This window comes from Porcisia hertigi, chromosome 28 (assembly GCF_017918235.1).
Source record: "Porcisia hertigi strain C119 chromosome 28, whole genome shotgun sequence".
In the NCBI taxonomy this organism is placed as follows: Eukaryota; Euglenozoa; class Kinetoplastea; order Trypanosomatida; family Trypanosomatidae; genus Porcisia; species Porcisia hertigi.
The window spans coordinates 959,750-987,711 of record NC_090587.1 but is presented as its reverse complement, the minus strand read 5'-3'; the positions used below and the strand labels follow the sequence as shown (position 1 = coordinate 987,711).

The window sequence follows — 27,962 nt, the reverse complement described above, 5'->3', positions numbered from 1 at the left end:
GTCAGGACACCTCTTTTCTGTGATCATGGTGGGCAAAACCGGTTTACATGAGCACATGCCTTTGCCTCCATTGTTTGCACCTTCTCTTGCGTTTGCACGTGTCGTTTTCCACTATCACCTGGGATGGTACAGAGCGAGATCAAAAGACGGTTCCACAATGAACTCATTACACGGATCTGACCAGGTCGCACCTGAGCATTTGAAATCAATGAAGTCCGCAATCCACTCATTTTTACAAGAGACCAGAGTTTATGAATCGATACGCGACATTGTTGATACGTATGTTTCAGAGCACGGCGATGAGGCCGTCTCTGTTGAAGACCCGAATGCCATCATGCGAATTATCAGAGAAAAGGGAATACTACAGGAGCTTGCTAGTCAAATCCAGTCTCACACTACTGCTGGCGCGGCACCTTCCATCACCATACCGAGTGACGGACGGTACTACCTTCTTGTCCGACTGAACGGCGGGCGCGCTTTTGTAGACAACCTTGACCTAGCCCCTTCAACTCTGAAGAAGCGTTCTGTTGTTTTCGCTGCTCAGTTTGGAAACCAGAGGTTCAGATCCACAGTACAGCCCTGCTCTACTGAGCCAGCGTTTGATGAGGAGTTTCTCTTCGAAGTGGACGCCGCTGGGTTTGGCTTCGGTGAGGCTGATCTTATCGAGGTATCAACCCCTTTTCACGTCGCGGTTCTACGAGAGGACTCACAGCTCAACACCGCTGAGCTACTAGGCGAGAACTTCATAGAATGGAGAAAAGTGTTGAAAAGCGGCTATCTAGGGCTCACAGTGGAACTCTGTGGCGCAAACGCGGGAGTCCCAGCAGGCATTTTAGACTTGCAGCTTGAGTTGGTGTCAAAAAAGCGAATCCGGTACAAGGAAGAGGATATTGCGCTGCGGGTCGAGCAGCAGCGTGTTGCTGTCACCAACGCTGACCGTGAGTTTCTCGTGTACTCTCGGCGATGGTGGTCAGAGTATCAGGAATTTCGCCCCACGAACAAAGAGCGTAAGGTGCGGCTATTCGCGTCTACTTCAACCGGAAGGATGGTGCCTCTGACCCACTTTGTCTCGCCGATACAAGCGGAGTTCGGCCTCGACTCGCCGCAGGATGCGGCGCGGTTTGTATCCCTGCTGCGCGTCACCAACGACGGCGCCACCCCCATAGGCTCGTTGGGCCACGAAGGAAGTAACTGGTTGTCTCCTTTCATTTTTCTCTCACAGAGGCAAGGTCATCACTGCAATCATGCTGCCCTTCTTTGTTCGCTCTTACTAGGGTTTGGTATCGATGCTTACTGCGCAATTGGATCTTGTCACAACGGTGAAATTGGGGTCTTCGTGGTGTCCAGGTCTACCGATGTGCGTGGCTCCGCGAAGGTCACGGTGTGGAACCCGACGTCAGGCGAGCGCTCTTCGCCAAGCGAACAGGCAGCATTCGCTACCGTCGACTGCATGTTCAACAACAAATCTTTCTTTGCCAATTGCCAAGCCTCGAATAGCATCGCTACTGTGTCATTTGAGTGCCACAATGAGGAGCTCTGGAAGCCACTCAACGTGCTTAAACTGCGAATGGTGCCGCGGTACCCTCCTGCACCGCTTTTGTTCGAAGCCGTCGCTGCGTCGTCGGTTGAGCGCGCACTGGAGGTTCAGCTCCGTGCAGCAATTTCAACATACCGGGATTCCTTTGGTGTGGTGACAACCTACGATGATGTGGTTTCGTATGTGTTGTCACAGGCGCTACTTCTGTACGAGCGTCAGCAGAGCGAAGACTGTCCAGCGAGTTTTTGTTTTTTCCAAGAGTGTGTGAAGGGTATCTTAGGGGCGGGAAAAACATTCAAGGCTATTCCGGTGAACGTTTCTTATCTTGATGCTGGTAGTGTGATGGATGTTGTGCGTGCTGCTTCCGTAGGGAGAGAGATATTGGATACGGTAGTGGACAGCGCCAAGTTTGGGGTGCGCGTCAAGGTATTCTGTTTTCCAGAACGTGTTTTTTCCGTCTGGGTGATGATTGCTGTCAACTACAGCGCAGGAAATATTTCATAGTCGACATTGTCTCGTCGCGTGTCGTACAGCGTTACGCTGTGTTTTTATATATTTTACTGACTGACTCATAGATCCGGGTACTATAGCTTTATACACTTCTCTCAAAAGGCAATACATATGCGCAACTTGTAGTAGGGGCGACCCGTGTACGCTACACCAAGGGGAGGGGGGTTCGTCCGTGCCGCGGGCGACGACAAGGGGGAGTAGCGTGGCGGTCTCCCAGCGGACTTAGCGACCACGTTTAATGTGGGGAAGTGCTACACTTCGTGGTGCCGTGGTGGCCCCGAGGGCATTTCTCCCCAGAATGCAACTTGTTTGATACAGTGTCACTATCTCCCTCTTTCTTCAATTTTTCGTTGCTTTCTTGCCAACGTGCGGTGTACACGCGCTATTTAGAAAAGATCTTCACTTTCGAGTCGTTGCTTTGTCCTGTCGCACCCCTCAAATCTGTGATCTTGGGTGGTGTCCCCTCTTAGCTGTGAAGATGCGTCGTTTCACAGGGGCCTTGTTTGGCAGGCGCGGTGCCGCACGATGCACCACCGCGCTTTTTTGGGCCCACCATAGTTTTTGCCCCATGTTTAGCGCAGTATGTAGCTTCTCTACGAGTAGGGCAATGTACGAAGGTTCGATTCTCGCCACGAGCTCGACTCTCGGCGACTCGCATGCGCCGCAAAAGACACACCCGTCTGGGGCGTCGACAGAGCACGACGTTACTATTACGGATGAGAATGGTGAGTGTGTCGACGTCACCCCGCTGAACTCATTCGCAGAGTTGCGCGATGCACCGAAATGGCTGGCGGAGGGGTTGAAGGCGCTCAAGTACCCTTCGACGACTGACATTCAGAAATTCACGATACCCTTGCTGGCCAAGGGACACAATGCTATCGGGCTCGCACCGACCGGCTCAGGGAAAACGGTGGCGTTCTCAGTTCCGGCTTTGATGGCGTTTAGGCGCAACCCTGATAACACGCCGTCTGTTCTGGTGCTAGCACCCACGCGGGAATTGGTGCAGCAAACCACCAAAGTGTTTGAAAGCCTCGGATGTGGGCAGGTGCGCGTCTGCGAAGCCTACGGTGGTGCCCCGCGAGATCTACAAGCGCGCCGTCTTCACAGCGGCTGTGACGTGCTTGTTGCCTGCCCAGGGCGACTGAAAGACTTTCTCGACGCTGGCGACGTATCCATTCGTAATCTCTCGTTTCTGGTCTTCGACGAGGCAGACCGCCTTCTCGATATGGGGTTCCAGGTTCACTTGGATGAGATTATGTCCCACATCGACTCAGCCTCACACCCACAAACGATGATGTGGTCAGCGACTTGGCCGGAGTCAGTACAAGAGATGGCGCGTAGATATTTGTCCAACAAACGTGTTTTGATTCGAGCTGGTACAGCCGGTACAGGTCTACAAGTAAATGAGCACATCAAGCAGGAGCTTATCTTCTGCAACAGCTTCCCCGAGCGCATTGAGAAGCTCGGGTCGCTGGTCGAGGCTGGAACCATTGATGATAACAACGATAAGCTCATTATTTTTGTGGAGCGCCAGGCGGATACGGAAGACACAGCCCGAGCATTCAGCCACCGACTTGGGATCGATGCGCGCTACGTAGGGACCATTCATGGCGGTCTGTCGCAGCGGCAGCGGGACAAGGTGATGGACATGTTTAAGAAAAACCACATTCGCCTCCTTGTCGCGACCGATGTTGCTTCTCGAGGCCTAGACATTCCCGATGTGACGTGTGTGGTGAACTTTCAGGCGCCAAAGAACATTGACAGCTATTGCCATCGCATCGGGCGCACCGGCCGCGCCGGTCGAAGCGGTACAGCCTACACATTTATAGGCCAAGGAGACGACGGGCTTGCAGCAGACCTCGTAGACTACTTGACTCGTTGTCGTGTCACTGTCCCAACGGAGTTGGTGGAGCTTGCCGAGCGTTTCCGGAGTCGGTCGCGCCAGCGTCAGGACCGATTCGGTCGGCGTGACCGAGGCGGTTTCTCCAGAAAAGAGAACAACAGCGGTTTTGGCCGTCCCCGTCGTGATCGAGGTGGTTCCCGCCCTTTTACGGTTCGGAGATCCGACTCTCGCAGTTTCGACGACCGCCCTCCGTCCACCTTGGACTGGTAAGTACCCATGGGAGGGGGGGGGTGGCTAATAGCGTGACTTTGCCTGATTTGTTGCTCACCGCACGCAGCCACGTAAATGGCTTCTTCCTGTTCTTTGGACAGGCATTGAACACACCGACTGCCGATTTCTCGGCACTGGAGGTTTCCCACTCCGTGTGTTGCCCTCCCCCCCCTTCAGAGAAGTGCACTGCTTTGCACCCATAGTTATCTGAGGCACTTCTTCCTCCTCTTTATGTTTCACTTTGTCTAATTTGTTCTTGCTGTTCGTCTGTCTCCCTGATAACGGGGGACACCTCAGCGTGGTATCAGGGTCCAGTACCCACTCTGTGGGGAAGCCAAGCAGCCCCCAATCTCTCTCCCCCAAATGCTGAGCCATTTCTCGTGATGGTAAGGTCGAGGTCACCTACAGCCTAAGGAGGGGAGGTCCAAGCTCTGCATCGGTACTGATGTCGGCGGGTCAGGCCCTGTATGGCGTTGGGTAGCGGAGTGGCCCGCGACCATGGGCAGGTCTGTATCATCTGTGCGGTAGGCAGAGTGCCAGTGTCACTTGAGCGTATCTCACCCTGTCCTCACTGCTTGCTGTTGGGGTGGGGGGTGGGGAGGAGCCTGAGCGGCCCCCTGAGGGATGCCCCGCGTCTCGACGAGCATGGTGTGGGGAGCGGCTGTGAGACGACCTGCGGGGCGGGTGGGTGGTGTGTGACGCAGGGGCGGTGTCCTGACGACTGAGTTGGGAGTGCTATGAGGTGTGTGCCGCTGCCTTGCACCACACGGGATGGGGGTGTGACAGGCCGAGGTGGTGTGTCGACCTCGGCTCGCGGTGATTGTGTGGCAGGAATAGACGCGTTGAAAAAAAAGCTGTTGTTTCCCCCCCCCCTCCGGTTGTCTCAGACTCCATGTACGGTTAGTGAAACGGATGGTTCGTGCAGGACAGAGCATGTTTTTTTCTATTATGGCTGGTAACCGACGAACGAAACCGTTTACATAAGCTGAACAAGTTCACCTGTAGTCGAGCTGTGGACCCCCGTTCACGGCAATTTTTTGTTTGGTGCACAGTGTAGTGCGTAAGTTGCTTTTTAGAAGTGAAGCGACGTCTGGATCCTTCGCGGACGACCAAGAAGAAACACTAACCCCCCCCCCACACACACATACACGAATTCGTGCATTCCTCCCGCCAAGAGTCGACCGCAATTTACTCTGGCAGTCGAGGCGGGTGCCATTGTTCTCGCCTTTTTCCATGGACTAGGCAGGCAGTATTTTTGTATCCCCTTCTATTCGCAACCGGCGAGTCTGTGTAGCCTGGTAAAGGTGTAATCATCGATAGAAAAGCAACGAAGTATAGAGGGATGATATCCCCCCCTCCCCTCCCCCTGTAGCCACACGGAGCAACCTTTATATCGTGGATGTCGTGGTGGGGGGGAGACGCTCTTTCGGCCACCGTTTAGCCAAACCGTGAGTGAAGTTTTATGAAATCCCTTTCGGAGGTGGAACGTGAGGGTAGGGCATCATACGCTTTCTCCTTTTGTGGCGTTGCATATGCGTTTGCACCACGTTGTGGTGCCTCATGTTTAGTTTGTGAGGCGGTGACCCCCTTGCTCAGGATTCTCCCGATGAACGGGTTCCGCCCATATTCCTAGCCAGCCCCTGCTCCTTTTATGCGTGCCTCATCCCATTTCACACAGTGCACAGATTTGTGTCTTTTCATTCAATTATTATTTTTAGTGTTCCCTCCCTTCCCATTTTGTGAGAGGCTAGTCGCTCGAAAGGTGTGATCCAAGGTGTTGCATCCGCCATAACCGAGCATACCGGTGCAGCGTTACGTAGCTTACACTAAGATCAAGACGTGCGTCGCGTTCCCCCCATCCTTCTCAACTAAAGACGATCCATGGCTGAGATTATCGGAACTTCACAAGAGGACCTGCGGCGAGCCGCTGAGGCCTTATTGCAAGGCAAGCTAGTCGCTATCCCAACTGAGACTGTCTATGGTTTAGGGGGCAATGCGCTGATTGAGAGTGCCGCCAAGAACATTTACGTCGTGAAGGGGCGGCCACCTACCGATCCACTCATCTGTCATGTTCACTCACTGGATCGCGTGCGTAAGTTGTGGAATCCGGAGTGGGATGAGGAGGCCGTGGAGTTGGCGTGCACCATCGGGGCGGCTCTGTGGCCAGGACCGTTAACTCTCGTGTGCAAAGCAAACCCGTCCCTTCCGCATTGTGTCACAGGCGGCTCTGGCTACGTAGGGGCTCGCATTCCCAACAATGCGACAACGCTGAAGCTTCTAGAAATGGTCGACGTCCCTGTAGCTGCTCCTAGTGCGAACACCTTTGGACATGTAAGCCCGACGACTGCGCAGCACGTTTATGACGACTTGGCTGCTCGAGACCCAGAGTTACTGATCATTGACGGCGGGCAAAGTACGATTGGAATCGAGTCTACTGTGGCCAAGATCAACTCGAAAGACTCGGTGGTAGTCCTGCGCAGGGGGTGTATTACGGTGAGTATGATTCAGCGTGCGATTGCCGACAGATACCCGCAGACGTGTGTCGAGATTCAAGACACGCGAATCATGCTTGGCTCAATGAATGCACCAATGGTAAGCCCTGGCCAGCTTCTGACCCACTACTCCCCACGTGTGCCGTCGTCCCTCCTTACACCAGGCAGCCTGGCTGCGTTGACGGCGTCTGCAGATGCGCCAATCTACGTGCACCGCGGCAAAGATGTTGTGCCTCTCAGCGAAACTGTGGTTCTTGACTTTAACAGGTACCTCTCCCGATTCAAAGACTGTTGTCTCTCTTACCACGACATAAGCCCCGAGGGCAAGCCTGAGGAGGGGTGCTTCGCTGTCTTCGATGCGTTGCGTGCAACCGAGACGGTGAATGGGGCGAAGAGTCTTGTGTTTCCGTTCATCTCAGAGTGGCCACATAAAAAGGAAAACGAGGATTTGCTGGCCGCAGTGGAGGATCGACTATTTCGCGCAGCATCGGGTGTGACAGCCTTTCTGATCAATGAGTCCATACCTGCTTCAGTCCGACACGCCGACTGAAGGAACATAAAAGACCGACCAGGAGCTCGGGGTTTGCCTCCACCCGAGCTCCTGGTCGTCTGAGGAGAAAGAGGGATGTGCCGACGCTGCTCATTCGCTAACTACACAGTGAAGAGAGAGCCAGGTAGGTTCCACATCAATATACGAAATCCACAGTAAGTGGTTGCACTAGCTTTTTAAAAAAATCCCCATTTTGTTTAACCCCATTCAGGTCAGGCGCTGTGCGGGTGGCCTTCACTCTGAACGGCTGCTATTGTAGTCTCAAGTAACAAGTTTTATCGCTCTTCCCCATATCAACCGAAAGCGAGCATATATGTGCTGTGTGTAACCTCATGATCAGCTGCCATATGCTTGCCGCCATGTCTTCCTGTAAATGGTGAAGCTTGTCCACTTTTTTTCCACCGGAGTGACAGTGTGCTTTTCTGGCGCGGGGGGGGGGGACGAGAGAGAGAGAGAAAAAAAAAGGGAGGTGTGTATAACCTAGACGTCTGTTTTAAAAATACACAACCGCGCACACCGACGCATATGCATCTCTCACTCCGAAGCGCCAAACTACGATGGTTCAGTACAGTTACACCGCGCACTTCACCAATCTCAGTCCGCGATACCTTTTTTTTTTACGTTTCTGTACAACCCACCCCCTTCCCCAACCCGGTATGGCAACGACTCGAGTCTCAAGCTTGGGCAGCAAACTTGAGAGTTTCGTGCTTTTCCTCTCACTCTGAAGTCCCCTCTCCCTCTTTCCCCCCTTCTCCAAGCCTCTTTGCCGGCCTTTATTTTTCCTAGTTCCTTCTGAGACTCTCCAGGGGGGGTTTAGGACAAGCGGCGAGTCAGTGACATTGTCGTTTCTCAACACCAAAGATTAGCCCACTCACCCACACACACTCGCACATTCACAGAGTGGGTATCATGGCGTCTTTTCACCCCCGCGACGCTTTCATTCTTCATCAGGAGAAAATCCAACGTATGAATGAGGGCGATGAGGTGGACACATCTGAGGAGCAAAAGATTCGAATTGATCTACAGCGCATCACTGACAACGAGTCCACTGCAGTGGTGAGTTTCTCTCACGAGGATCACACCATCGGAAATCCCCTGCGGCACGTTTTGATGCAGAACGCCGCTGTGACGAGCGCCGGCTACGCGATTCCTCACCCACTGGAGCCCAAGATGCTCTTGCACGTGCAGGCTTCCGACTACGCTGTAGAGGCCGTAGCTAACGGTCTGGAGCGTCTCGCAGAAATCTGTGACGATACGATTAGCAGCTTCGATAAGTGTATGGTAGAGCAATACCGCCTGGTCGCTTCTGCGCGGGCAGAATAACGCGTGGGCTCTCTACTCGTAAACAACAGTTTTTGAGGTTTAGCGGGAGATAGTGGCCTTCAGATGCAATTAATTTGCCTTGTTTCCTCTTCGCCATTGCCTTTCCCCTCCACGGGCTGTTCAATGCAGCAGGCGGCGTTCTTTGGGGTGCGTCTTGCTAACTAATTACCCCTCCCCCTTTCCCCAACGTCCGCTAATGATGATACGTAGTAATCTGCATATTTTTGTGTGTCTCGCCTTTCAAGAGGCTCAGAGAGGGGAAAAAAAGCAAAGGGCTCATCTAGCGTCGCGGCAGATTGCATTTCGCAAGTGTGTTTCAAGAGAACAGCAGCGTTTTTGTACTTCAAATTTGCGTGGCAGTGGAAAAAACAACATGAGCACAGGGTTACGCAGCTGGTCTGCTTAGATGACCGCTATGTAGATCCATCTTTATGCTGCCCTTGACTACCCCTCTCCCCTCTTCCTGTAGGTGTTGGGGGGGGATGCGGGTTTTATTCCAGGGGCTCATGTGACGAGAGAAATATGCTTGGCGCGCTGTGAATAGTTTTCGCCCCTAAATACTGCTTCTTCTTTTGCTTATGTGTTAGCTCTCTCGTTTCTGTTTGCACGGTGGCAGGTGGTAGCACTGATTAAGGCATCCGTGCGAGTGATGCATGAATGTCTTCGATCGTCCCACTGCGTGTGAACGATGGCGCCACGCTCTCCGCTTGCATATGCGCCGCTCTTGAAGAACGTGGTGGTGCCGAGGTGATGTTCGCACTTCTCCGGTACCGCCACCGCGATTGCTCGAAGGTTGTGCGGCTAGACGGCAGCAGAGGTACAGACGACGAATGTGAGGATTCTATCACTGTATCGCATGTGACCAAGCGGGTATGGTGCGTATTTGCGGTGCTGCTGGAACAGCGAATGCTCACCTGTTTAAGCGACCAGAATACATCACTTATTGCAGGTGAAGCCCATGGCCCACCGGGAGATGAGTGCGATGTTGGGATTTACAGTAGCGAAACCTTCTACACATGCTTGGTGGAGAGCGTCTGCCTGTGCATGGGCTTGACATTTTGTGTGTTCCGCCCAGATGATCCACCGTTGCGCCAGGAGCGGCTGGAGCAGCGCCGGAGGCCGAGATGCAAGCTGCGCTCAGAGGATGTCGCGTTGCTTCTCCAGGAGGCGTTTTTGGCAGAGGAGAACGGCGCCACCAGCAGAGAGTTCGAGATGGGAGGCGCGGCCACCGACGCGTCGATGCGGCTGCCGGTGAAAGAGATGGATGACCGTCGCGTTGCCTACTACATGTATACCTCCGGTTCAACAGGGGACCCAAAGTGTGTGGTAGCCTCACGGGGAAACTTGCGAGCATACCTGCAGCACTTCATTCTCGACAAAGATGCCCTCGCCGCGGTAGATCCACACTGTCGCTTCTTTTGTTTGTCCTCCCCGTTCTTCGATCCATCTATCGGTGATATGCTTGTCGGGCTCTGCACGCCCCACGGCGTCTTCTACACATGCACTCAGGAGGACCTCCTCAATGGCCGGGCTGCACCGCTGTTGGCCAGTGTGCAGCCGACTCACGTGGTGAGCACTCCAGTGGTTTGGTCGTCTCTCACTACCGCCGGCAATCTTCTGTCGTTGCTCAAGGTCTCCACCCCCCCAATCAAAGTGTTCCTCGGGGGTGAGCGCATGTCCCAGGAGCTCATCAGTACCTGGGCTGACAAGGCGGAGCTGTATAACATCTACGGTGTGACTGAAGTCACTATATACCAGTCGGTGTGGCGCATTTTCCCTGGTACGAGGGCAGAGGACATCAAATGTGGTCCCGGCGTGGGTACAAGGATTCGTGTTCAAAGTCCTGATTCTGAATTCGACGTGGCTCTCCGTGACACAGACGTTTCCACGTCGGAGGAAAACTTGCGTCGGGAACTTCCCGAGACTGTGGACAGCCAATACGGGGAGGTTGTCCTTTGCGGAGAGCAAGTGTGCCTAGGGTACGCTGAGGATAGCACGCCGTCGCCGTTCGGTTGTGACCCCGTCACGGGCGAGCGGTTCTTTTGTACAGGGGATATTGGTCGGCTTGTTTCGACAGGTGGGAACGGTCTGCCGGTGCTGGAACTGCGTGGTCGTCGTGACTGGCAAGTAAAGGTGAATGGTCAACGCGTGACTTTGGAGGAGGTGGAGGGTACCGTGCAGCGGGCGCTAGAGGGTCTTTTTTCTCAATGCGCTTGTTTTTGCGTGGAGGCCCCGTCAGGCACGCCAGCTATTGGTGCGGCGGTTGTGCTGACCGACGTTGTCGATACAAAGCTCTTAAACGAACACAGGGAGGGCTTGGCCGCGGCGTTGCAGGAACTGGTTGCGATGCACCTGCCTGCCTTTATGATTCCACGGCGCTGGCTCTTGCTCGCCAAGGGAGCTTCCCTGCCGCAGACGTCGACGGGAAAGGTGAACCGCACTCAGCTTGCCCTCGACGTTGTTCGAGAGCAACGGGAGGGGCTCGATGCCCAACTTGACGGAGAACATGCCAGCTGCACTACAGAAAAGGATGAGCTTTACAGAGTAGTCGAATCTGTGTGGCAAAGCATGCTGGGTGTGCCGGTTCACTGTGACACGCACTACCTCTACGTTGGAGGTGACTCTCTTGGTGCTTTGAAGCTCTGCCGGGCCGTTTACGTGGCGCTCCACGGTGGCTCCGATGCTGGAATCGATGAGCATGGTAGGCTTCCTCCTCCTTTCCAACCCTGCGTGTTGCTTCAGCACCCTCGCTTCGCCGACTATGTACAGGCACTGCGCGAGACGTGGTCAGTGGATCCTCTTGGGCGAGAAGCGAAGCCGGAGAGTGGCGAGACACTGTTGACCTTGTCACCCTCCTTGTCACCCCCACGCGTTTTAAGCCCCGCAGAGGTAGCTGCCGACCACCTTTTTCGTGAAGTTGTTGCTGCACAAGCCGCCGCGGTCGCCGAACGCCTTCTTCGCCACGGCCTCGCCGACGTCAACGGGCACAACAGTCGTGAGCACCGCTGTACCACTCCCTTGCACGTGGCCATTGCGAGCTGTTGCTCTCTGGAGCAGGAGTTTTCGACATTGCGTGTGGTGGAAGTGCTGCTGCAGCACGGTGCTAGTCTTACCGCGGTGACGCCGGACGGTGTGACTGCCGCGCATTTAGCGTCCGCCAGGTCCGCCACTCTCCTTCAGCGTCTGCTAGACCACAATAATATAGTATTGCACTGTCGCGACGCCCGGCAGCAGTCCCTGCTGCACTTCGCGGCACGTAGTGGTAACGTCGAAACGGCTCGGCTTCTCCTTCACCACTGCGGTCTGAGGTTAGACACAAGAGACAAGTGGCAGCGGACGCCGGTGCACTGGGCGGTTTTGAACGGGCACACAGGGGTGCTGGAGGAGATGGCCCTGTATTGTACTTGTTTGGCAACCACGAACTCCGCCGCGTTCTCCGTCACAACCCTAGGGTCGAACAGTGGCACTGGGAAGCGGTCACGTTGCTCATGCAGTGAGACGGCGCGTTTTACGCGACTGGCGCGGAAAAAGACGTACCTGGCGTACGAGACGCTCCACGAGATGGCTAGGCGCGTGCATCCTGCCAACGATCGTGTCAAACGACTCTGCGAGATTCTGGCTCCCTCAGTGGGGGAGGCTGCTGCGGCAGAGTAAGAAAACAAGGGAGACTTCATGTTTCCACCAAGCAAGATTCAAAAATCTGCTCAACCGGTCACGCCCCAAATGCAAGACACACACACACACACACACGCACAACGAGGAGTGCATGGTGAATGCTAGAGGGCATCTCTCCTCCTTCCCTCCCTCTAGAAGAGGTGTATCCGATGCGCGTGATGTCTCCGTTTTCCCCATCCACCGTGGAGCAGTGCGCCTTTTTTTGGGGCCGCAGGCCCCTGCTGAGACTTTGCATCTCTTCCCCCTTCCTCTGTTTCTCATGCCCTCTCCGCGGGCTCTTCTTTTCCCTCTCCTCAAAAAAAAATTTCTCCACAATTTGTGTGTGTGTGTGTGTAGTGAACCAAAACGCTTGCACGTTGGCCTGCTGCCAGCGCCTGCCGCTGTGATACCCATCATCTCCGAAGGAAGGACACACTGAGTCACGCGGCATCAAGGGATAGGCAGCTTACTTGCACGCACGCACGCACCGTTATAAACGAAGGGAGAACAGCCTCTACTGCTTGCGTATAGAAAAGCGTAGAGGTCACTATCCGGGTGAGGGGCGCGCAGCTGCTGCTCCTCTTTCTCTCTTTTTTTTTTCAAAGCCTGGAATTTCATTTCTACAGAAGCTAAACTTCAACAGGACTGTGTCAAAACTCAATAGTCTGTCATTCACCTCCGACATCCATAGGGAAAAAGTATTCGGGGTCTTATTCCGTCGTGAGCATACACCGTATACAACCAACTCAACCAAATGCTGGCAGAGCCCAAGTCTTCGGTAATACGTGGAGACCGTAAACAAATCACGTCCAAGTTCACTGATGGGAGCGAGCTCCTCGAAGAGTACGATGTGGTGACAGATGCCCTGCTCCTGAGAAAGCGCCGCAGCTGCAATGCTCTTGGTGGCTTCTCTGACTGGATTATAGAAGTTGGCACCGAGGCACCATCACGCAACCTGGATCGAGCCTTGATAGTAGAGTCGAGTGGAAGTCCAGTGGTGGTTCGACAAGACACAAGAGAGAGCTACGTGGTGCGCATTCGCAATCTCCCGTACCCGAGAGAAGTGTTCTCTGTAACTGTCGAGCGCCAGGATGGGGATGCCATTGGCAAGATCGTAGTGCGCACGTCGAACAAAAAATATTTCAAGAGACTCGACATCCCTGACCTGGAGCGCGCGCAGATTCCGTTGGAGGGTGCGCATCTTTCATATGACGTGCAACATCAAACACTTATCATTCAGTACAAAAAGCCGCTCTCTGTGCTCACCGCCGAGGCTGCAGCGCGGAAAGAGCGCGCATCCATGCCCTCAAAGCGTGTCGATGAAAACAACCCCGACTGCAAGCAGCAGTAAAGATGCACGTCTTGAGTTTCCCTTCGATTCTTCCTTTTTTCTACTCGTTGTTTCATTGGCCAGAGAAACCCCCGGTAATGAATCAAGGGATGGACTCTGTGTGCGTGTGTTTTTTGTGTTTGGCTGTGTGGAAACCAAAAAAAAGAGGGGGGGGTCCGGGGGGAGGGAGGGAGGGGAGGAGTAGACTGAATGGTCTGCTGTATGCGCCTCGCCCTCTTTGCTTCGTGGCTCTGTAGCGATGGGTAAGCATAGGTAGGTGAAGCTGGTGGTGCATACTCCCCCCCCTCTTGATGTCGCAGTCCTCGTCTCTACTGGGGTCTGGCACTGCAGCTTTTGGTATCCTTCGCGCGGTGCGAAGAGGCCGCTGTGCGGCAGTGTGTGTGTGTGGAAGAGACACCCCTCTTTTTATTTATCATTATCTTGCGTCTTCAACTCTCTTTCATCGTTGCGGCTCTGCGCACACGCACGACACCACACAGAACAGCAGCAAGTACTCACGGTGTGCACCTCTGTGCTTCATACTTGCGTACGCTCCCCCCCCTTTCCTCACTGCCCGCGCGCTAACCAGTGGCTATGCAAGAGGCTGAATGTATGCGCTGTTGTTCTTCGATTGCGTTTCCTCGTTTCGCACTTCATGCGGACTGCGCATGTCGCTGCGTAAAAGCTCTCCCCCTCCCCCCTCCCCACGCGCACACTCAAGGCCTTCTGCCCTCTTTCATGAGTTACAATTGCGTTCACACCTCCTGCCGGAGACTGTATTATTATCGTGCTTATTCCTCTTTCTTACTGCATTTTGCATGCACACACACACACACACACACACACGACACAAATTAGAAGCCCCTCCATTGGCTTTGGTAACTTCTATAGTAGTAGTACAGCTGGCTTATTTGCGAGGGTTGCAGTTATTGCTTTCCACCAAATCCCTTTTTTTCGTAGAAGCCGTCCAACGAGGAAGAGGAAGTCGTTTAGAAGACCAAACTCTCATAGTAGTAGTCGCGGCAGCAATTGTTTATAGCAACGGGGGCAGGGGGGGGGGGAGGAGCTGCACTGCTTCACCCTGCACACCCACACACACACGACAAGCATCACTTGTCGTCATCTTCCTGACTAGGCTTTATATTATTTTTTGTAGTGCAGACCTCGCGAGGGGTGGTGGGGTGGGGTGTGGTGCCTTTTCCTCTTACCCTGGATCTCTCCTAGTTCATCATCATGTTGCGCAGTACAGCTCGCTGGCTAGTGCGTGACCCCGTTCCAACCGACACAAAGGCGTTTTACACATGGTTTAGTGGTCAGGCCTACCGTCAGGAGCGGGTGATTCCTGGCGGCTACCCCGCTGTGCGTGTGTACCCGGTGTATGGTAAGCGCTGGTTTACAGGCCGCACTGTGATGGCCATCATCGCTGGCATCTCCATTTTTGGCGCGTGGGTGCGCCCAGAGCGTGAGCGCTACAACATGGAGATGATGATCGAGTTTGCGGAACGACAGGCCGCACATTTGCCATACCAGACCGCTGAGGTGCATTTGCGTTGCTTCATTACAGGTTACAAGCGCTACCGCTACGAGAAGGAGAACCTCATCGACAAGGGCTACGTTGGTCTCACATCGGAGTTCAGGAAGTTCTTTTACCACAGCGATGTGTGGCGTCCGCCGCTGCACGACGTGCTGATGCACCCTTACGTAAAGTACGGCGGTCCAATGGGTAGCTACAACTGGTCTGTCGGCTACTTCTAGGGGGGGGGGCTTTATTCCAGCAGTGCACATGTAGCCATTGCTAGAAACGGGGTTTTGTCTGGTTTCTCCCTTATTTCCCCCCTCCCCCCTTCTCGCTATGCACGTTCGGCTTGTCGCTTTGCTTTTCCTCAGCTTGTTTTCGGTCGTTATTCGCTTACCTCCCCCCTCCCTCTGCACTACATATATATATATATATGTGTGTGTCTGTGTGTGTCATAAGCACGACTTGCGGGGAGAGGCAGTGCCACACATGCACACACATACACACAAACCGCAATGTTTCTACAACTACGTCCCTTGCTTAGACTTGCACTTCTCTTTCTCTCAACTCCCTCCTCTCTCCCCCTTAGTGGGTGTTCATGTGAGGCGCTGAGTTCTAAGGGGGTTAGGGGCGCGCTGTTTCTTCTACAAGCGGCCTCAAGTGCTATGATAATTGGAGAAAAAAGGGGTGGGGTGGGGGGGGGAGGCAGGGAGGGGAGGAAAAAAAAATATGACCATCAAAGTCGTAATATGTATATACTTTAAACACCCGGTATTGAAAGGTCCATTCGTGCTTTTGTGCGCATGTACCAAAGAGAAAAGCTAGCCTTGCCCCCCCTCCCCCACCTCATTTTCCCCCCATTTACTCCTCTGTTCATGGAGAAAATGAAGTCAAAAGCAGATGTCCACCCCAATTTGCCGTTTCCGCCTTACTCTATTCGCCTGAATATATATATATATATATTTCGCTCTTCGATCGCTTCCGCTCTCTTTGCCAATGCGGCATCGTGGCGTTCTGCTTCATTCTTTTTTTTTTTGACAGCCGGTCAACAGCTGGTATTGACATTTTTTTTTCGATCGGTGTCGAGACGTCGCGGACATTTCTTCTTTTTGGGCTCTCAAAGGACGACCACCGAAGGCTCTTTTATCGATGTAGAAACTGTCGATGGGAATCCCATAGAAAATTAGCTCGGTGTCAACTCGTAGCCCCGCACCCCGTTCTAGCGCGGACCATTGGGTTCCACCCTGGCAAGCTTAGAGTCACTGGTGTCTGGCGACTGTGCACCCTTCGAGCAAGGCCAATGGCATCGTCGACGCCTCAGGTCAACATGGACAGCGCCATACGCGCCACTGACGAGTATGCAGCCGCATTCGATCTCGAGGTGTGGAAGGCGCAGCAGCAGCTTCGATACCAGGCACAGCTGCGACAGGCTAAGGAGCAGTTGGTGCGCCGCCTGCAAAGGGAGTCCCGCGAGACGGAGAAAAAAAAATTGGCTGAGCTTGAGCAGCTTCGGCAGGAGTTGGAGGCGATGGGGAGGCGCTTACAGGTAGCCGGTGAGATGTTGGAAAAGCGCACGGCTCAACTGGATGCTCGCGAGGCCGCTTTAAACGTGAAGCGTGTGAAGTTGGCCGAGCAGCATGAGGCGTACGTCGCCCGTGCTGAGGAGCAGGCACGCCGCACTCGTGAGGAGGCCCAGCTTTCCCAATCTAGTCTTCAGGCAAGGCTGCAAGAGAAGGATCGCATTATTTCGCAGCTGCAAGAGAGAGTCAGTTCTGTCCAGCAGGAGTACGATCTTCTTCGACGGCGTGCGGCCCGTTACCTGGCCGAACACACTGATACAGATGGAAAACGACTCCGGGAGCAGGAGTGCGCGATTAGCCTGGCGCATACACAACTGGAGCAAACACAGCGCCAGTTGAGGGAGAAAAACGAGGATTTGGCTCGTCTGGCAGAGTCAAAGGCGAGCTTAGAGCGGCAGCTGCAGGGGGTCGAGCGTCAGCTCTCGATCGTCACACGCAAATATCATCGGCTGCACGAAGAGTCTCAAGCGCGCGAATGGGAGCGTTTGCGCAAGGAGCAGGCGTCTCTGAAGATAGCGAACCAAAGACACGTCCTGGAGGCGCATCGACTACGGCACCAGCAGCTGCTGGCTGGGTCTTGTCTTTCAAGCGGCTTTTTAAAGGGTGCTGCATGTTCCACTGCAGTGAGCGCAACTGGCGATATCGCAGAACAGGATGACTTTTACAAAATGTTGACCGGACTGAAGCAAGAGGTGGCAGCTGGGCTAGCGGCGATCAACCAAAAATCACGTCCAGGTTGCCTTCCCTTCACTATTGTTGAGAAACCCGCAGCAGCTCCTCCTTCGGCTCTCAAGGACACCGGTTGTCACTCCCCCGTTTTAGCACAGGCTCGCACGTCCCCCACTTGCGCCGTGGGGGCGTGCGCTGGTGACTCTACAATAGGAGCCCACTCCATTCAAGACACAACACAAGAGACGTCCTCTGTCTCTCGGATTTCACACATTTCACAAAAGAATTCGCCACCGCATTCGCAGCAGATGCTGCAAATGAGTGATTCTCAGACAGAGGCGAACGTGGTGGTGGACATGGGAGACACGTCTATAGACAGCGCCTATCCTCCTGTCGACTTGCAATCCTGGGCGACATCAATAGTCTACAGTGAAAGAGATGGTGCTTCTTCCCTGCCGTTCGTGCGTGCTGCCACCCTCCCCCCACTCGCCCGGGCGCAGCGTGGCCTCGAGGAGGAGCGCCCTGACTCTTCTTTCCCGACACAGGTGTCACCAACACCAGAGGAGTTTGCGCTCGCTAGGGGTGCACAGCTGGACGAGACCTTCAGCGCCGCGAAGTCGGCAGAGTCGCGACGTGACATGCAGACGTTTGTACACCAGCTGAAGATGAATCGCGAGAAGCTCTTGGAGACCGGCGTGTACTCGGAGGATGACCAGGTGGTACGGGAAATGGGAGAGAAGATATGCATGTACGAGCAGTATTTGGCCCAGCATAGTCAGTGACGGTTCGACGGCTTGGTGCCAGTATGATACGGAGGTCGGGGAAGATGGCCAGCCAATTAACCAGGCGATACCATGCCGCCCCCTTCCCCCCGCCCCCAACGAATGCACAGCCGCTTTTCCGGAGGAAGGTCAAGTTTTTTTTCTCTCCTATAGGCATTGCGAGCCTCCTCGCTCAATGTGTTCCCCCCTCGTTTTGGAGTTCCGCGAGTGCCTCTGAGAAGGTGGGCGGGAAGGACACCTCAGCGTGGTATCAGGGTCCAGTACCCACTCTGTGGGGAAGCCAAGCAGCCCCCAATCTCTCTCCCCCAAATGCTGAGCCATTTCTCGTGATGGTAAGGTCGAGGTCACCTACAGCCTAAGGAGGGGAGGTCCAAGCTCTGCATCGGTACTGATGTCGGCGGGTCAGGCCCTGTATGGCGTTGCGTAGCGGAGTGGCCCGCGACCATGGGCAGGTCTGTATCATCTGTGTGGTAGGCAGAGTGCCAGTGTCACTTGAGCGTATCTCACCCTGTCCTCACTGCTTGCTGTTGGGGTGGGGGGTGGGGAGGAGCCTGAGCGGCCCCCTGGGGGATGCCCCGCGTCTCGACGAGCATGGTGTGGGGAGCGGCTGTGAGACGACCTGCGGGGCGGGTGGGTGGTGTGTGACGCAGGGGCGGTGTCCTGACGACTGAGTTGGGAGTGCTATGAGGTGTGTGCCGCTGCCTTGCACCACACGGGATGGGGGTGTGACAGGCCGAGGTGGTGTGTCGACCTCGGCTCGCGGTGATTGTGTGGCAGGAATAGACGCGTTGAAGGGGGAAAAGCATTTTAGTGTGCGTTGTCTTGTCTGCCATTCCACCTTATCTCTGCTGACGCCGTTAGTCTCACGATAGCGTACAAATTATATGGGGAAGGGTCGAAGTCAGTGTGCTAAGGCTTCTGGCGTGAAGTGGCTCATATGCCTTTGAGCTGGAACCCAGCTGAGCTTTGTCTATTCGCTGCGTTCTGAAACAGAGGGAAACGGATCCGAGCAGCGAGGCGGGTGAGGCTGCGAAAGCGCGCTGGCGTCCCATGGCAGCATTCTGTCAAGGGTATCGATTCCCCCGCTTCAACCTCGATAAACCGAGCGACCGACACTACTGCCGACAGTGCTGCAGTAAAGGGTGTTATGAATCCTATAATGACGACTTCCTCTCTCAGCAACTCCTTCAACGTATGCGGTATGATGTTTTCTTCATTTCCCTTCTTTTGTGTCAGCTGCTACCAGCGACGAGAGCATTGGGACGCTGCTGTCCCTCCTCACACTCTCCACCCACATCTTTTGGTGTCCCTATAAAGAGGATTGCCTTTCTCCTCCCCCCCCCTTCCACCCTCCCCCCACTGACACACACACACACACACACACACTCACACATATATACTCAACAGGCATGCGCTCGAGGATTCCACTCTCGATTGTCTTCTCCGGGGAGGGTAGGCGACACGCTATCCCACATCGCACCTTTCGGGTCGTGGTTCATGCGGCGGACGGAGGCGCCTGTGCGAGCACAGACACGGACTCTGCAGAGGAGGGCGTCGCGTTTTTCCGGTACTTGGATTCCAATGACACTCGTATGCCGTCACATCCGCACCTCAGCGCCTATATTCATTCGGCAGAAGAATATGAGACGTATGTCGGTGAGGAGGTGTGGCACGATGCCTGTAATGCACCTAAGAGTGCATTGGGACAGTCACCTGGAAAAGATGCGAGTAAGGCTCAAAGCGGAGCCGCTTCTTGCGGCGCTGCCCCGGAGGCTGTCGCACCGGTTCCGAGCTTTAGTGGCGTGGTGAAGTGGGTGAGCAACGTTTTTGAAGAGGAGGACTGGGCTTCCGACGGCGTTGTGCTGTGCGGCCGCTACGTTGTGGCGGATGACGGGGCATGGGTGGTGCCCTCTCGCTCTCCCTCGCTTTATACCACGCGCGAGGTGTTCTTGTTGATGCGCAACTCGAGCAAGTTTCTGCATGATGTGCATGCGCAGATGATGGACATGAAAGCCGCAGCTAAGGAGGGCGCAGGTGGTGGATCTTTGATGCTCGAGTTTACGCTTGCCAAGTCTCTTGCTGGATCTGGTGCGAGCGAAATGCGGGCCATTCTCCCGTACCCTTTGGAATTCCGGCCACAGGCGCGCGTCTGGGCGGTCGTGGACACCGCCGTATCCTCGCCCTTTACCGGAATCGGTCAGCGTGTCACGGACGTGTGCTTTCCTTCATTGATGGCGTGGACAGAGGTGGAGCATGATAGTAATTTTCGCTCCATGCAGCGGCGAATCGAGCAAGCTGCGCTCTTGGAGCGTACCTGTATTGCGGACCCGGCGTTTATATCTCGTCTTGTGCGTTCATTTTACAAGGAAAAGAATCTGGCTGTCGCTTTTGATGGCGTTGCAGAGCCTCAGCGTTCCCATCCGCACTTGGCACTTTTTCTCACGGTGGACCTGCACTTTGACAGCCCGTCTCTTCCAATTTATGTATTGAGCGCGAAGGCGCGCGTGTTCGAGGTGGCTGATTGCACTTCAGCGACGTGGGCAGCAGTCATCAATGCCCCCCAGTGGCAACTGTGGACCCCGCTACTCGTTGACCCAGACAGTGCGTGTGCAAACAACTCCTCTGATGACGCTGCCGCTGCCAATGCCGGCAGCGCGGATTGCGGAGGCGACGATAGCACCCAGACTGCACCTTTTGGGGCGGGCGAAGAGTCCGGGGGAGCGAGGGAGAGCGGCGAAGAGGAGGAGGAGGCGGAAGAGGCGGAGGCCGTTGAAGCCCTGAACTTTTTCCGCATATTCAGAGGCACGCGCCACTGGAACCACTACGTCAGTGCCATGGTGGAGCGTATCCAGCGCAGCCGCGGGGGTTCTACAGGCTCCGATGACTCGAATACGCCCTCTCGTGGTGTCCAGCATTTCTGTGTGATTGCGTCCGAGAGCTCAGACTTGGTCACCTGCGCTGATACGCTGACGAAGCGTGGACTGCCGCTGGAGCTGATGCACCCGGAGTTGCTGGAGGCAAACGAAGAGGCAACCGCTTTTTTGAAAATGCTCCGCGATGGCTTCCTCAAGCGATCTGAAGTGAGCAGCTGAGAGAGCAGAGCAAACGCAAGGCGAGCAAGTGGTGAAGAGAGACGTCGGCACAGTCGCGAATACCCTCTGCGTGTCTCGTCTTTTGTTATTCCGCAGGCACTGGAAATGAATTGTGGGTGTGTTTGTGCTGCTATTCTCTCCCTGATACTTTTTTTTTTATCCCCTTCGGGGTGCATGTCGTGCTTGCACCCGATTGCAGGCGAGCGGATAGTCTTCCTCTCTCTTCTATAGAGGGGTGAGGTGGTGGGGTTTGGAAGGGGGTAGGCGTTGTTCTGCACAAATGAAAAAAATCAGTTTGTCATTTTTGCCGTCTCCCGTACAGCCACTGACGCGCGCACACGCACGCACGGACACACTTGTGTTTGCGTGTGGCTTTGTGCACTGCAACCCTATGTGAGGAGTACAGGCTACGGTGAGAGGCGCGACACATCCCGAGAGGAAATACGAATAAAAATAAAAATAACAGCGCAACGATTAACCGTCCCCCCCCTTCCCTCCAAAAAAAGAAGGAAAGAGAGCCCAAGTACCGGAGAAGAATATTTGCGTGGCCTTGACACACGCACACACACACATACATAGTCACATTTACACATGTACATGTATTTATGTTTACCCGCATATGTATATGCAGGCAGATATTCTGTACGCGATTCTATTATCCGCCGTGGTGGCGGTGTGCCCATCTACCCCTTTTCAGTAAAGGGGGTGGTGATGGTGGATGCAGTGGTGACTTCTCCGATACACATCGCGCGCGCCCCCACGCTTTGATAGTGAAGAGAGGTGCATGTTGTACTTTGCGGGGATTCATGACGTTGTGGTGCCTCTCCGCAAAGATGACAACAGAGGCAAAACCATCAAACATAGTGGGCTCGCAGGGGTAAGCTGGTGGGGAGGCTAGAGGGACAAGATTGAGAGGGGCTCACAGAGGACACCGGGAGGTGCGATGTGACCGGCACAAATGAAGTGGTTCCCCCCTTTTCTTCCTTTTCCCTTTCCTTTGTCACAAACGATCCGCAGTGCTATTACGCTCTGCGGATGCTCCCTCGACACATGTAGGCAATTATACTCATCAGTCTCTGTAGGCTTTCCCAACAACCTGCTTTTCTCCCACTCATTTTTTTCTTTGCGACTTCAAATTACACTCACTGTTGGATCATCGCGGGGGGGGAGTGGTAGGTTCACACCTTTCTATTCAACAACACGCACACACACTACACAAAAACAGAATAACGGCAAAAAAAGAGCACACGCTTGTATATGTGTATGTGTGTGTGTGTTCGCGCATTAGCCTTTCCCGACAATCTCCATCCACCTGCACCTACGAAAGCGCAGCACTTTGTTTCTCCCTTAGTCTTCTCAAGGGGATAGCCCGTACTTTGATTTCTTTTTATTGTGCACTGCTCCCTCATTTCCATTCTTTTTTCCCTCCCTTCTGCTGGATCTCTTCCCTGTTCTCGTTCACGTCTGTGCCTGTGCAGTTTTTCGGAGTTTCTGTCGGCGGCATTCTATATATTACTCTGTCGCCTTCTCTTTTTTTTTCTTCCCCCCCCCCCCTGGCTGTGAGCTACTCCACAAAGGTACATCGCGCAACATAAGCTAGACTGTGTGCGCTTCCACCCTACGAAGCAAACACTTTCGCCTCGAGGCGAGATCAAGGTGGAGGACACGCACCTTCGCACGCTCGCTCGAACATTCGAATACTGTCGTGAACACCCTTTCCCCCCATCCACCCCCACCCCCACCCCCACCCACATCCCCCTCCCTCCCCCTATGCGATCTCGTGCGGAGGCTGCCCTTTCAAAGAAAAAACAAAAATATTGCTTAGAAAAACGTCATAGAGGAATAACAGCATCAAAATCCACTGTAGTATTTTTCTCTCTATTTTTCTTCTGCATTACGCGAGGCTCAGAGCACAGACTCCGCTGCTGACGCGTGTATTCTTCTTGCTTCGCTCCACAAAGTTCATCAAGACATTTTATCAATCGCACGACGATCAACGTCGTGTTGAGGCCGGAGAGGGGGGCGGTTTTTTTTTTTTCAGCTTCGCTTTGCACGTATTCACCTTTTTTTTTCCTGTGGTTCTCTCTGAGTCTGAGGCACACTTTTTCACTCAGCATTTTTCTTCCTGCCTCTTCACCTCGGCGGTGTTGCCTTTCGCTTTGGTTCGATTGGGCACCCGCGCTTTTCATTGCCGTGTTTGCGAGTGTCTCTCTCCAAGAGAGTTGTGGTCGAAGTAACGCGCACGCACGCCCACACATCTCCACCGGTAGTACTAGACGAACAGCAAGTGGAGGGGTCGAAAGGTGCAGCAGAGCAAGTTGTTAGGGCAAGCGTCTAAACGGTGGGGAGGGGAAAAAAGAGGGAAAGCGCATATCATCTACATTCATAGATGTATGTCTATATATATTCATTCTAGTGTACACTCACCTATCACCTCCATACCCCCCCACAGACACGTGTGTGTGTGTCCATTTTTTGTTCCTTTCTCTGCCTTTTTCCCCCATTCGAATATATATATATATATATATTTGTCGCTACTAAAAGTTTATTGTGTTTGACCTGTTGGGCTTCGATTCTCTGTTTCCCTCTCTGTGAGAGTGAGTGCGTCTGAGAGAGAGTGCCCCCTCCCCCTCCCCCTCCTCCCCCTTCCCCCGAGGAAAGGTTCATCTATCACTTCAGAGAGCGGTGTATTTTTGGGTCCGGTACGTTCAGCTTCTTCTTGTTTTCCTCTTTTTTTTTCGCATGGTTGATATCGTTTATCTGCGCCCCCTTTTTTTCGTCTTTTGCTATTATAATTATTATCTTTAAATTCTTCACCTCCCATCCTCCCTCACCTCTCCCCCATCCTCCCTCACCTCTCCCCCATCCTCCCTCACCTCTCCCCCATCCTCCCTCGCTGGTGCTTATGTGTTCTCCTCATCTCACCGTGTGATTTTATCAGCACTTTCTTTCTTGCGTTTCTCCTCGTCTTTGAGAAACTGCAAAGAGGAGTCTGGTGATAAGGAGAGACTACGATGGCAAGCGGGAAGGTGATCGGCGATGTGGTGCAGTACCGCCTGGATACCCCCATTGCAAGCGGTGCCTTCAGCACTGTGTGGCAGTGCACGGAGCTTTCTTCAGGGCGGACCTACGCTGTGAAGATTGTGGACAGGAAGGTCGCCCTGCGAAATAAGATGACAGAGGCAATTATTCGTGAGGTCAACGCGCTCGAGATTGCTGGCAGCTCCCCTTATGTGACACGACTCGTGGACAAGATGGTCTCAAAGCACAACTACTACATCATCATGGACCTCGTTGAGGGTGGAACGCTTCTCGATCTGATTCGCGAGCAGCGTCAGGAGCTGAGGCAGCTGCAGACGTCACCGTTTTTAGGTGGCACTCAGGCGAACACCATACAGGCGCCGACCACGCCGTTCATGTTGTATGATCGAGTGCAGCGCTACTTTAAGCAGCTCCTGCTAGCACTGTCCACGTTGCATGACCACAATATCGTTCACCGTGACGTCAAGCCAGAGAACATTTTGCTGAACAAGCGTCGAACACGATTGGTGCTGTCTGACTTCGGGTTCGCATGTCATTGCATGGCGGGCGTTCAGTTGCACCGCGCATGTGGAACGCTGAAGTACTGCGCCCCTGAGCTCCTTTGTGAGCATCCCGCCTACGATGGTCGCAAGGTTGACGTCTGGGCAGCGGGAATCACTCTTTACATGATGCTCTTCGGGGGGTTTCCGTATCGCTGCTCACACGGCGACCCCGACGCGTTGCTCGAGGCTATCGAGACGACCAAGTATCGCATCCCACGTCCCATCCCCAGCTGCATCGAAGACATTTTGGGGCGCATGTTATGCGTGGACGCAGCCCAGCGTTGGTCCGTGAGGCAGCTCCTGCAGCACCCGTGGATGTCGGGATTGGATTTGCGCTGCAACTCGGCGCGGGCCTTCGCTCATGGGGCGACGACGTCGCTCGCGGTCAGTGCGTCAGATACTGCGGGGGAGGCTACGGAGATGATTTCCGAGGGCTGCCCGCCCGTGGACGCGTTGCCGTCCGATGAGGACAACATCGACGACGGCTTCTATGGGGGCAGCGAACATGGGCAGCTCAGCAGCAGCGTGAGCAGCGAGCCCAGCCGTAGCCTCACCTCAACAAAGAGGCCTCAGCGACAGTCTGCGAATGCCGACTCAGGGCTCTCGCTCAGGGAGGATCCTTCCCTCCCCGTCTCTTTTCCCGCCTCGTTCCTTTTTCGCAGCGACTCTGCCGTTCACAACGATAGGGAATTGGAGACACCAAGCGCATCAAAAGATATAGTCCTCAACACGCTTCCTGACCAGCACCTGTGCACGTCGACCAAGGAGGAAATCCTTCAACACGGCACCACGCTCGTCCGCCTAACTACTATCGAGAGCACCGCGGTGAGCGACGACGACACCACAGAGGAAAGGGAGGAGGAGGACGATAATGGCTCTGAAAACGAGAGTTGCGACTGGGACGAGGTGCGTGAGGACGCCGCACCTGAAGACCAAGTCAGGGACACCACCATGTGGTGCGGTCTTTTCACACGAGTCTCCCAGGTGAGCTACGTGCAAGATGGTAGACTCTGGGCCCGATACTTCTACGGGCTGTGGCTGACGGTTTACATGATCTTTCACCTCGTCGCCTTCGTCACTGTTTGTGTTGTGGCTGTGGCACTTCGTGCGTTTCTAAATCGTGACATAGTCGACCTTCCCTTGCCAGAGGTCATACGGCGCTATCTTTCCTACCTCCTCGCCACCCCGCTGCTCCGCCTCCGCTCGCATCTCAGCGCCACTACGCCAACGCGTTTTTGGCCGTTTGGTAGGCCCTCCTCTCTCTCACCGGCCGAACTTCTCCATCGAGATGGCCACAACGGCAGCAGCCCTCATCGTTCTCTGATGGCGTCGTCTATTCCAGGATCTGGCCTGCGGCGCTACGTGCGCGTCGCAGATACGCTCTTGCGGGACTCGTTCGTGGGCAGCGCTGTGATGTCGCACAATGCCTCCTTAGTTTCTCTCAGTCATCGAAAGGTTGCTCAACCATGTCCCAAGGAACTCCTTGAGAGTCCTCCCCCCTCCTCGATGCCTGCCGCGGTGAGCATCCCGACGTTGGCGTCGACAGAGTCTTCCGTAAACCCCCAATCTGTGGAGAAAAGAGGGTCGGAGGCCGTTGATGCATGTGCAGAGAGCACGGAACAGTCTTCCCTGTCTCTGCCGCCGACCAGAGGGATGTGGCGCAGATATGGACATCACTTGCGTTCTGAAGCGGGCTGTGTCAAGGAGGATCAGGACGAGAGAATAAATCCTCGGGAAAGAGTCCTCTCAGGGGGCAAGGGGTGTAATGCGCAGCTGCAACGTCTGCCGCTCATATCCCCATCGCACATTTTGGAAACGACTGCGGCTCTCACTAATGCACACTCACTGGCCAACGAGGAAATACCACTTGTGGGCGAAGGACGAAACAGAGACTCCCAACAAGGGGCAACGGACGATACTGGTAGCACAGACAGCGTCCTGGATAAGTCAGCCCAATCTTCTCGTAAAAATCTCATGTTTTCACCTGTCGCTACCATGCACACGGTGCCAGGCGACATTCAGCACAGCTTTGAGGACTTCCCTATTGTGGCAAAGGTGAATGATGCGTGAGCAGCGAGGTGGGAGGAGGAGGGGGGGGCGGGAGGAGGAGGAGGGGCAGCCGCGTTGTCATAGTTGTTGGGCGTAGAAAAAAGGACGCAAAACGCACTGGTACATGCGCATGTGCTACTCTTCTACCCCCCCCCCCCCCCCCACGTTCACCCCCTGCTTCACCCGCCACAGCTTTTTTTTTTGTGGTGTTTTTTTCCCTCCCCGCCAATTTTGATTTGCCATTCGGTGGTTGTCTTCAACATTTGCAACACGGCAGCCGTGATGCGTGTATTCGTCTCATGCAGTATAGCTACTCCCCTCCTTCTCCCCTCTTCCCTCCGTTTCGCTGTGTGGGCGCATGTCTGTTTTTTTTTTGTCTGCTTGCTTCTAGTAGTGGTGAATGTGGGAGCGTAGTCGATGTGCTCTCCCTTTCTGTTTCCCCTTCTCCTCCCTGTTGGGGTTGTTTGACAGCGCAGTGGTCAAGTACCTGTTGCACACTTTCACATTATGCTCCACTGTTTTTTTTTTGTTTTTTCCCTCATTTTCTTTCACTGTATCTTCATGACCAGGATCCCCGATCCTCCCCTCCCCCTCCCTGCTCTCCTTTCTCCCACTAACACTTTCATTTGAGCCCACATGCGCACCGACTCCCGCCCTTTCAGAAGCTCAAATGAAAGCCCCCAATATATGAGAGAAACCTTCAATCACAGCTCACCACGATGTCTTCTACGAGGATGTGAGAGGTGTGATGAGCACCAGAGGAGCAGAGATTAACCAAACGGGAAACAGAACACCAAAATATTTAAAAGAGGGTGTTGATTCTTGCGGAATAAAACAATCAAAAGTTAGACGAGGGGAGGAGAGCGAGGTGACATCTTTGGTTTCGTCCCTCCTCCGTTTTTTTTTGAGTTTTACACTCCGTCACACACGGCATAGCACGCACATAAAGCCATTAACAGACTTGATTGCTTGTTTGGGCTCTCTTTTTTCATATATCTCTAGTTTTTGTTCACGTCTCGATTGTTCTTCTTTTTGATTTCTATTTTTCAATGCTGCATCCGTTATGTTCGCCATTGGGCTTTATTGGCGGTGATTAGCACACCCGTGCGCGTGCGCGTGCCGTGTGTGTGTGTGTATTCGAGGATAGATGTATATGACGGCCCTAGACAAAATTTCTCTGT

General features: G+C 54.2%; 10 protein-coding genes across 10 annotated transcripts; all 10 read left to right on the top strand.

Annotated features, from left to right (window-relative positions):
* Positions 1–157: 157 nt before the first annotated feature.
* On the top strand, positions 158–2,041 carry JKF63_03633 (uncharacterized protein; the record flags this gene model as incomplete). Its single annotated transcript, XM_067899634.1, has 1 exon — positions 158–2,041. The coding sequence occupies one exon, from the start codon at positions 158–160 to the stop codon at positions 2,039–2,041; it is 1,884 nt and encodes a 627-aa protein (XP_067755873.1).
* A 484-nt stretch (positions 2,042–2,525) lies between these two features.
* Positions 2,526–4,160, top strand: JKF63_03632 (uncharacterized protein; the record flags this gene model as incomplete). Its single annotated transcript, XM_067899633.1, has 1 exon — positions 2,526–4,160. The coding sequence occupies one exon, from the start codon at positions 2,526–2,528 to the stop codon at positions 4,158–4,160; it is 1,635 nt and encodes a 544-aa protein (XP_067755872.1).
* Positions 4,161–6,041: 1,881 nt separating this feature from the next.
* On the top strand, positions 6,042–7,202 carry JKF63_03631 (uncharacterized protein; the record flags this gene model as incomplete). Its single annotated transcript, XM_067899632.1, has 1 exon — positions 6,042–7,202. The coding sequence occupies one exon, from the start codon at positions 6,042–6,044 to the stop codon at positions 7,200–7,202; it is 1,161 nt and encodes a 386-aa protein (XP_067755871.1).
* Positions 7,203–8,111: 909 nt separating this feature from the next.
* JKF63_03630 (uncharacterized protein) lies at positions 8,112–8,525 on the top strand (the record flags this gene model as incomplete). The annotated part of the gene is made up of 1 exon (XM_067899631.1): positions 8,112–8,525. The coding sequence occupies one exon, from the start codon at positions 8,112–8,114 to the stop codon at positions 8,523–8,525; it is 414 nt and encodes a 137-aa protein (XP_067755870.1).
* Positions 8,526–9,182: 657 nt separating this feature from the next.
* JKF63_03629 (uncharacterized protein) lies at positions 9,183–12,179 on the top strand (the record flags this gene model as incomplete). The annotated part of the gene is made up of 1 exon (XM_067899630.1): positions 9,183–12,179. One exon carries the CDS (start codon positions 9,183–9,185, stop codon positions 12,177–12,179), a length of 2,997 nt encoding a protein of 998 aa, XP_067755869.1.
* A 754-nt stretch (positions 12,180–12,933) lies between these two features.
* Positions 12,934–13,530, top strand: JKF63_03628 (uncharacterized protein; the record flags this gene model as incomplete). Its single annotated transcript, XM_067899629.1, has 1 exon — positions 12,934–13,530. The coding sequence occupies one exon, from the start codon at positions 12,934–12,936 to the stop codon at positions 13,528–13,530; it is 597 nt and encodes a 198-aa protein (XP_067755868.1).
* Positions 13,531–14,742: 1,212 nt separating this feature from the next.
* Positions 14,743–15,264, top strand: JKF63_03627 (uncharacterized protein; the record flags this gene model as incomplete). Its single annotated transcript, XM_067899628.1, has 1 exon — positions 14,743–15,264. The coding sequence occupies one exon, from the start codon at positions 14,743–14,745 to the stop codon at positions 15,262–15,264; it is 522 nt and encodes a 173-aa protein (XP_067755867.1).
* Positions 15,265–16,325: 1,061 nt separating this feature from the next.
* JKF63_03626 (uncharacterized protein) lies at positions 16,326–18,056 on the top strand (the record flags this gene model as incomplete). Its single annotated transcript, XM_067899627.1, has 1 exon — positions 16,326–18,056. One exon carries the CDS (start codon positions 16,326–16,328, stop codon positions 18,054–18,056), a length of 1,731 nt encoding a protein of 576 aa, XP_067755866.1.
* Positions 18,057–19,465: 1,409 nt separating this feature from the next.
* On the top strand, positions 19,466–21,148 carry JKF63_03625 (uncharacterized protein; the record flags this gene model as incomplete). The annotated part of the gene is made up of 1 exon (XM_067899626.1): positions 19,466–21,148. One exon carries the CDS (start codon positions 19,466–19,468, stop codon positions 21,146–21,148), a length of 1,683 nt encoding a protein of 560 aa, XP_067755865.1.
* Positions 21,149–24,162: 3,014 nt separating this feature from the next.
* Positions 24,163–26,802, top strand: JKF63_03624 (uncharacterized protein; the record flags this gene model as incomplete). The annotated part of the gene is made up of 1 exon (XM_067899625.1): positions 24,163–26,802. The coding sequence occupies one exon, from the start codon at positions 24,163–24,165 to the stop codon at positions 26,800–26,802; it is 2,640 nt and encodes an 879-aa protein (XP_067755864.1).
* Between the last annotated feature and the right edge of the window lie 1,160 nt (positions 26,803–27,962).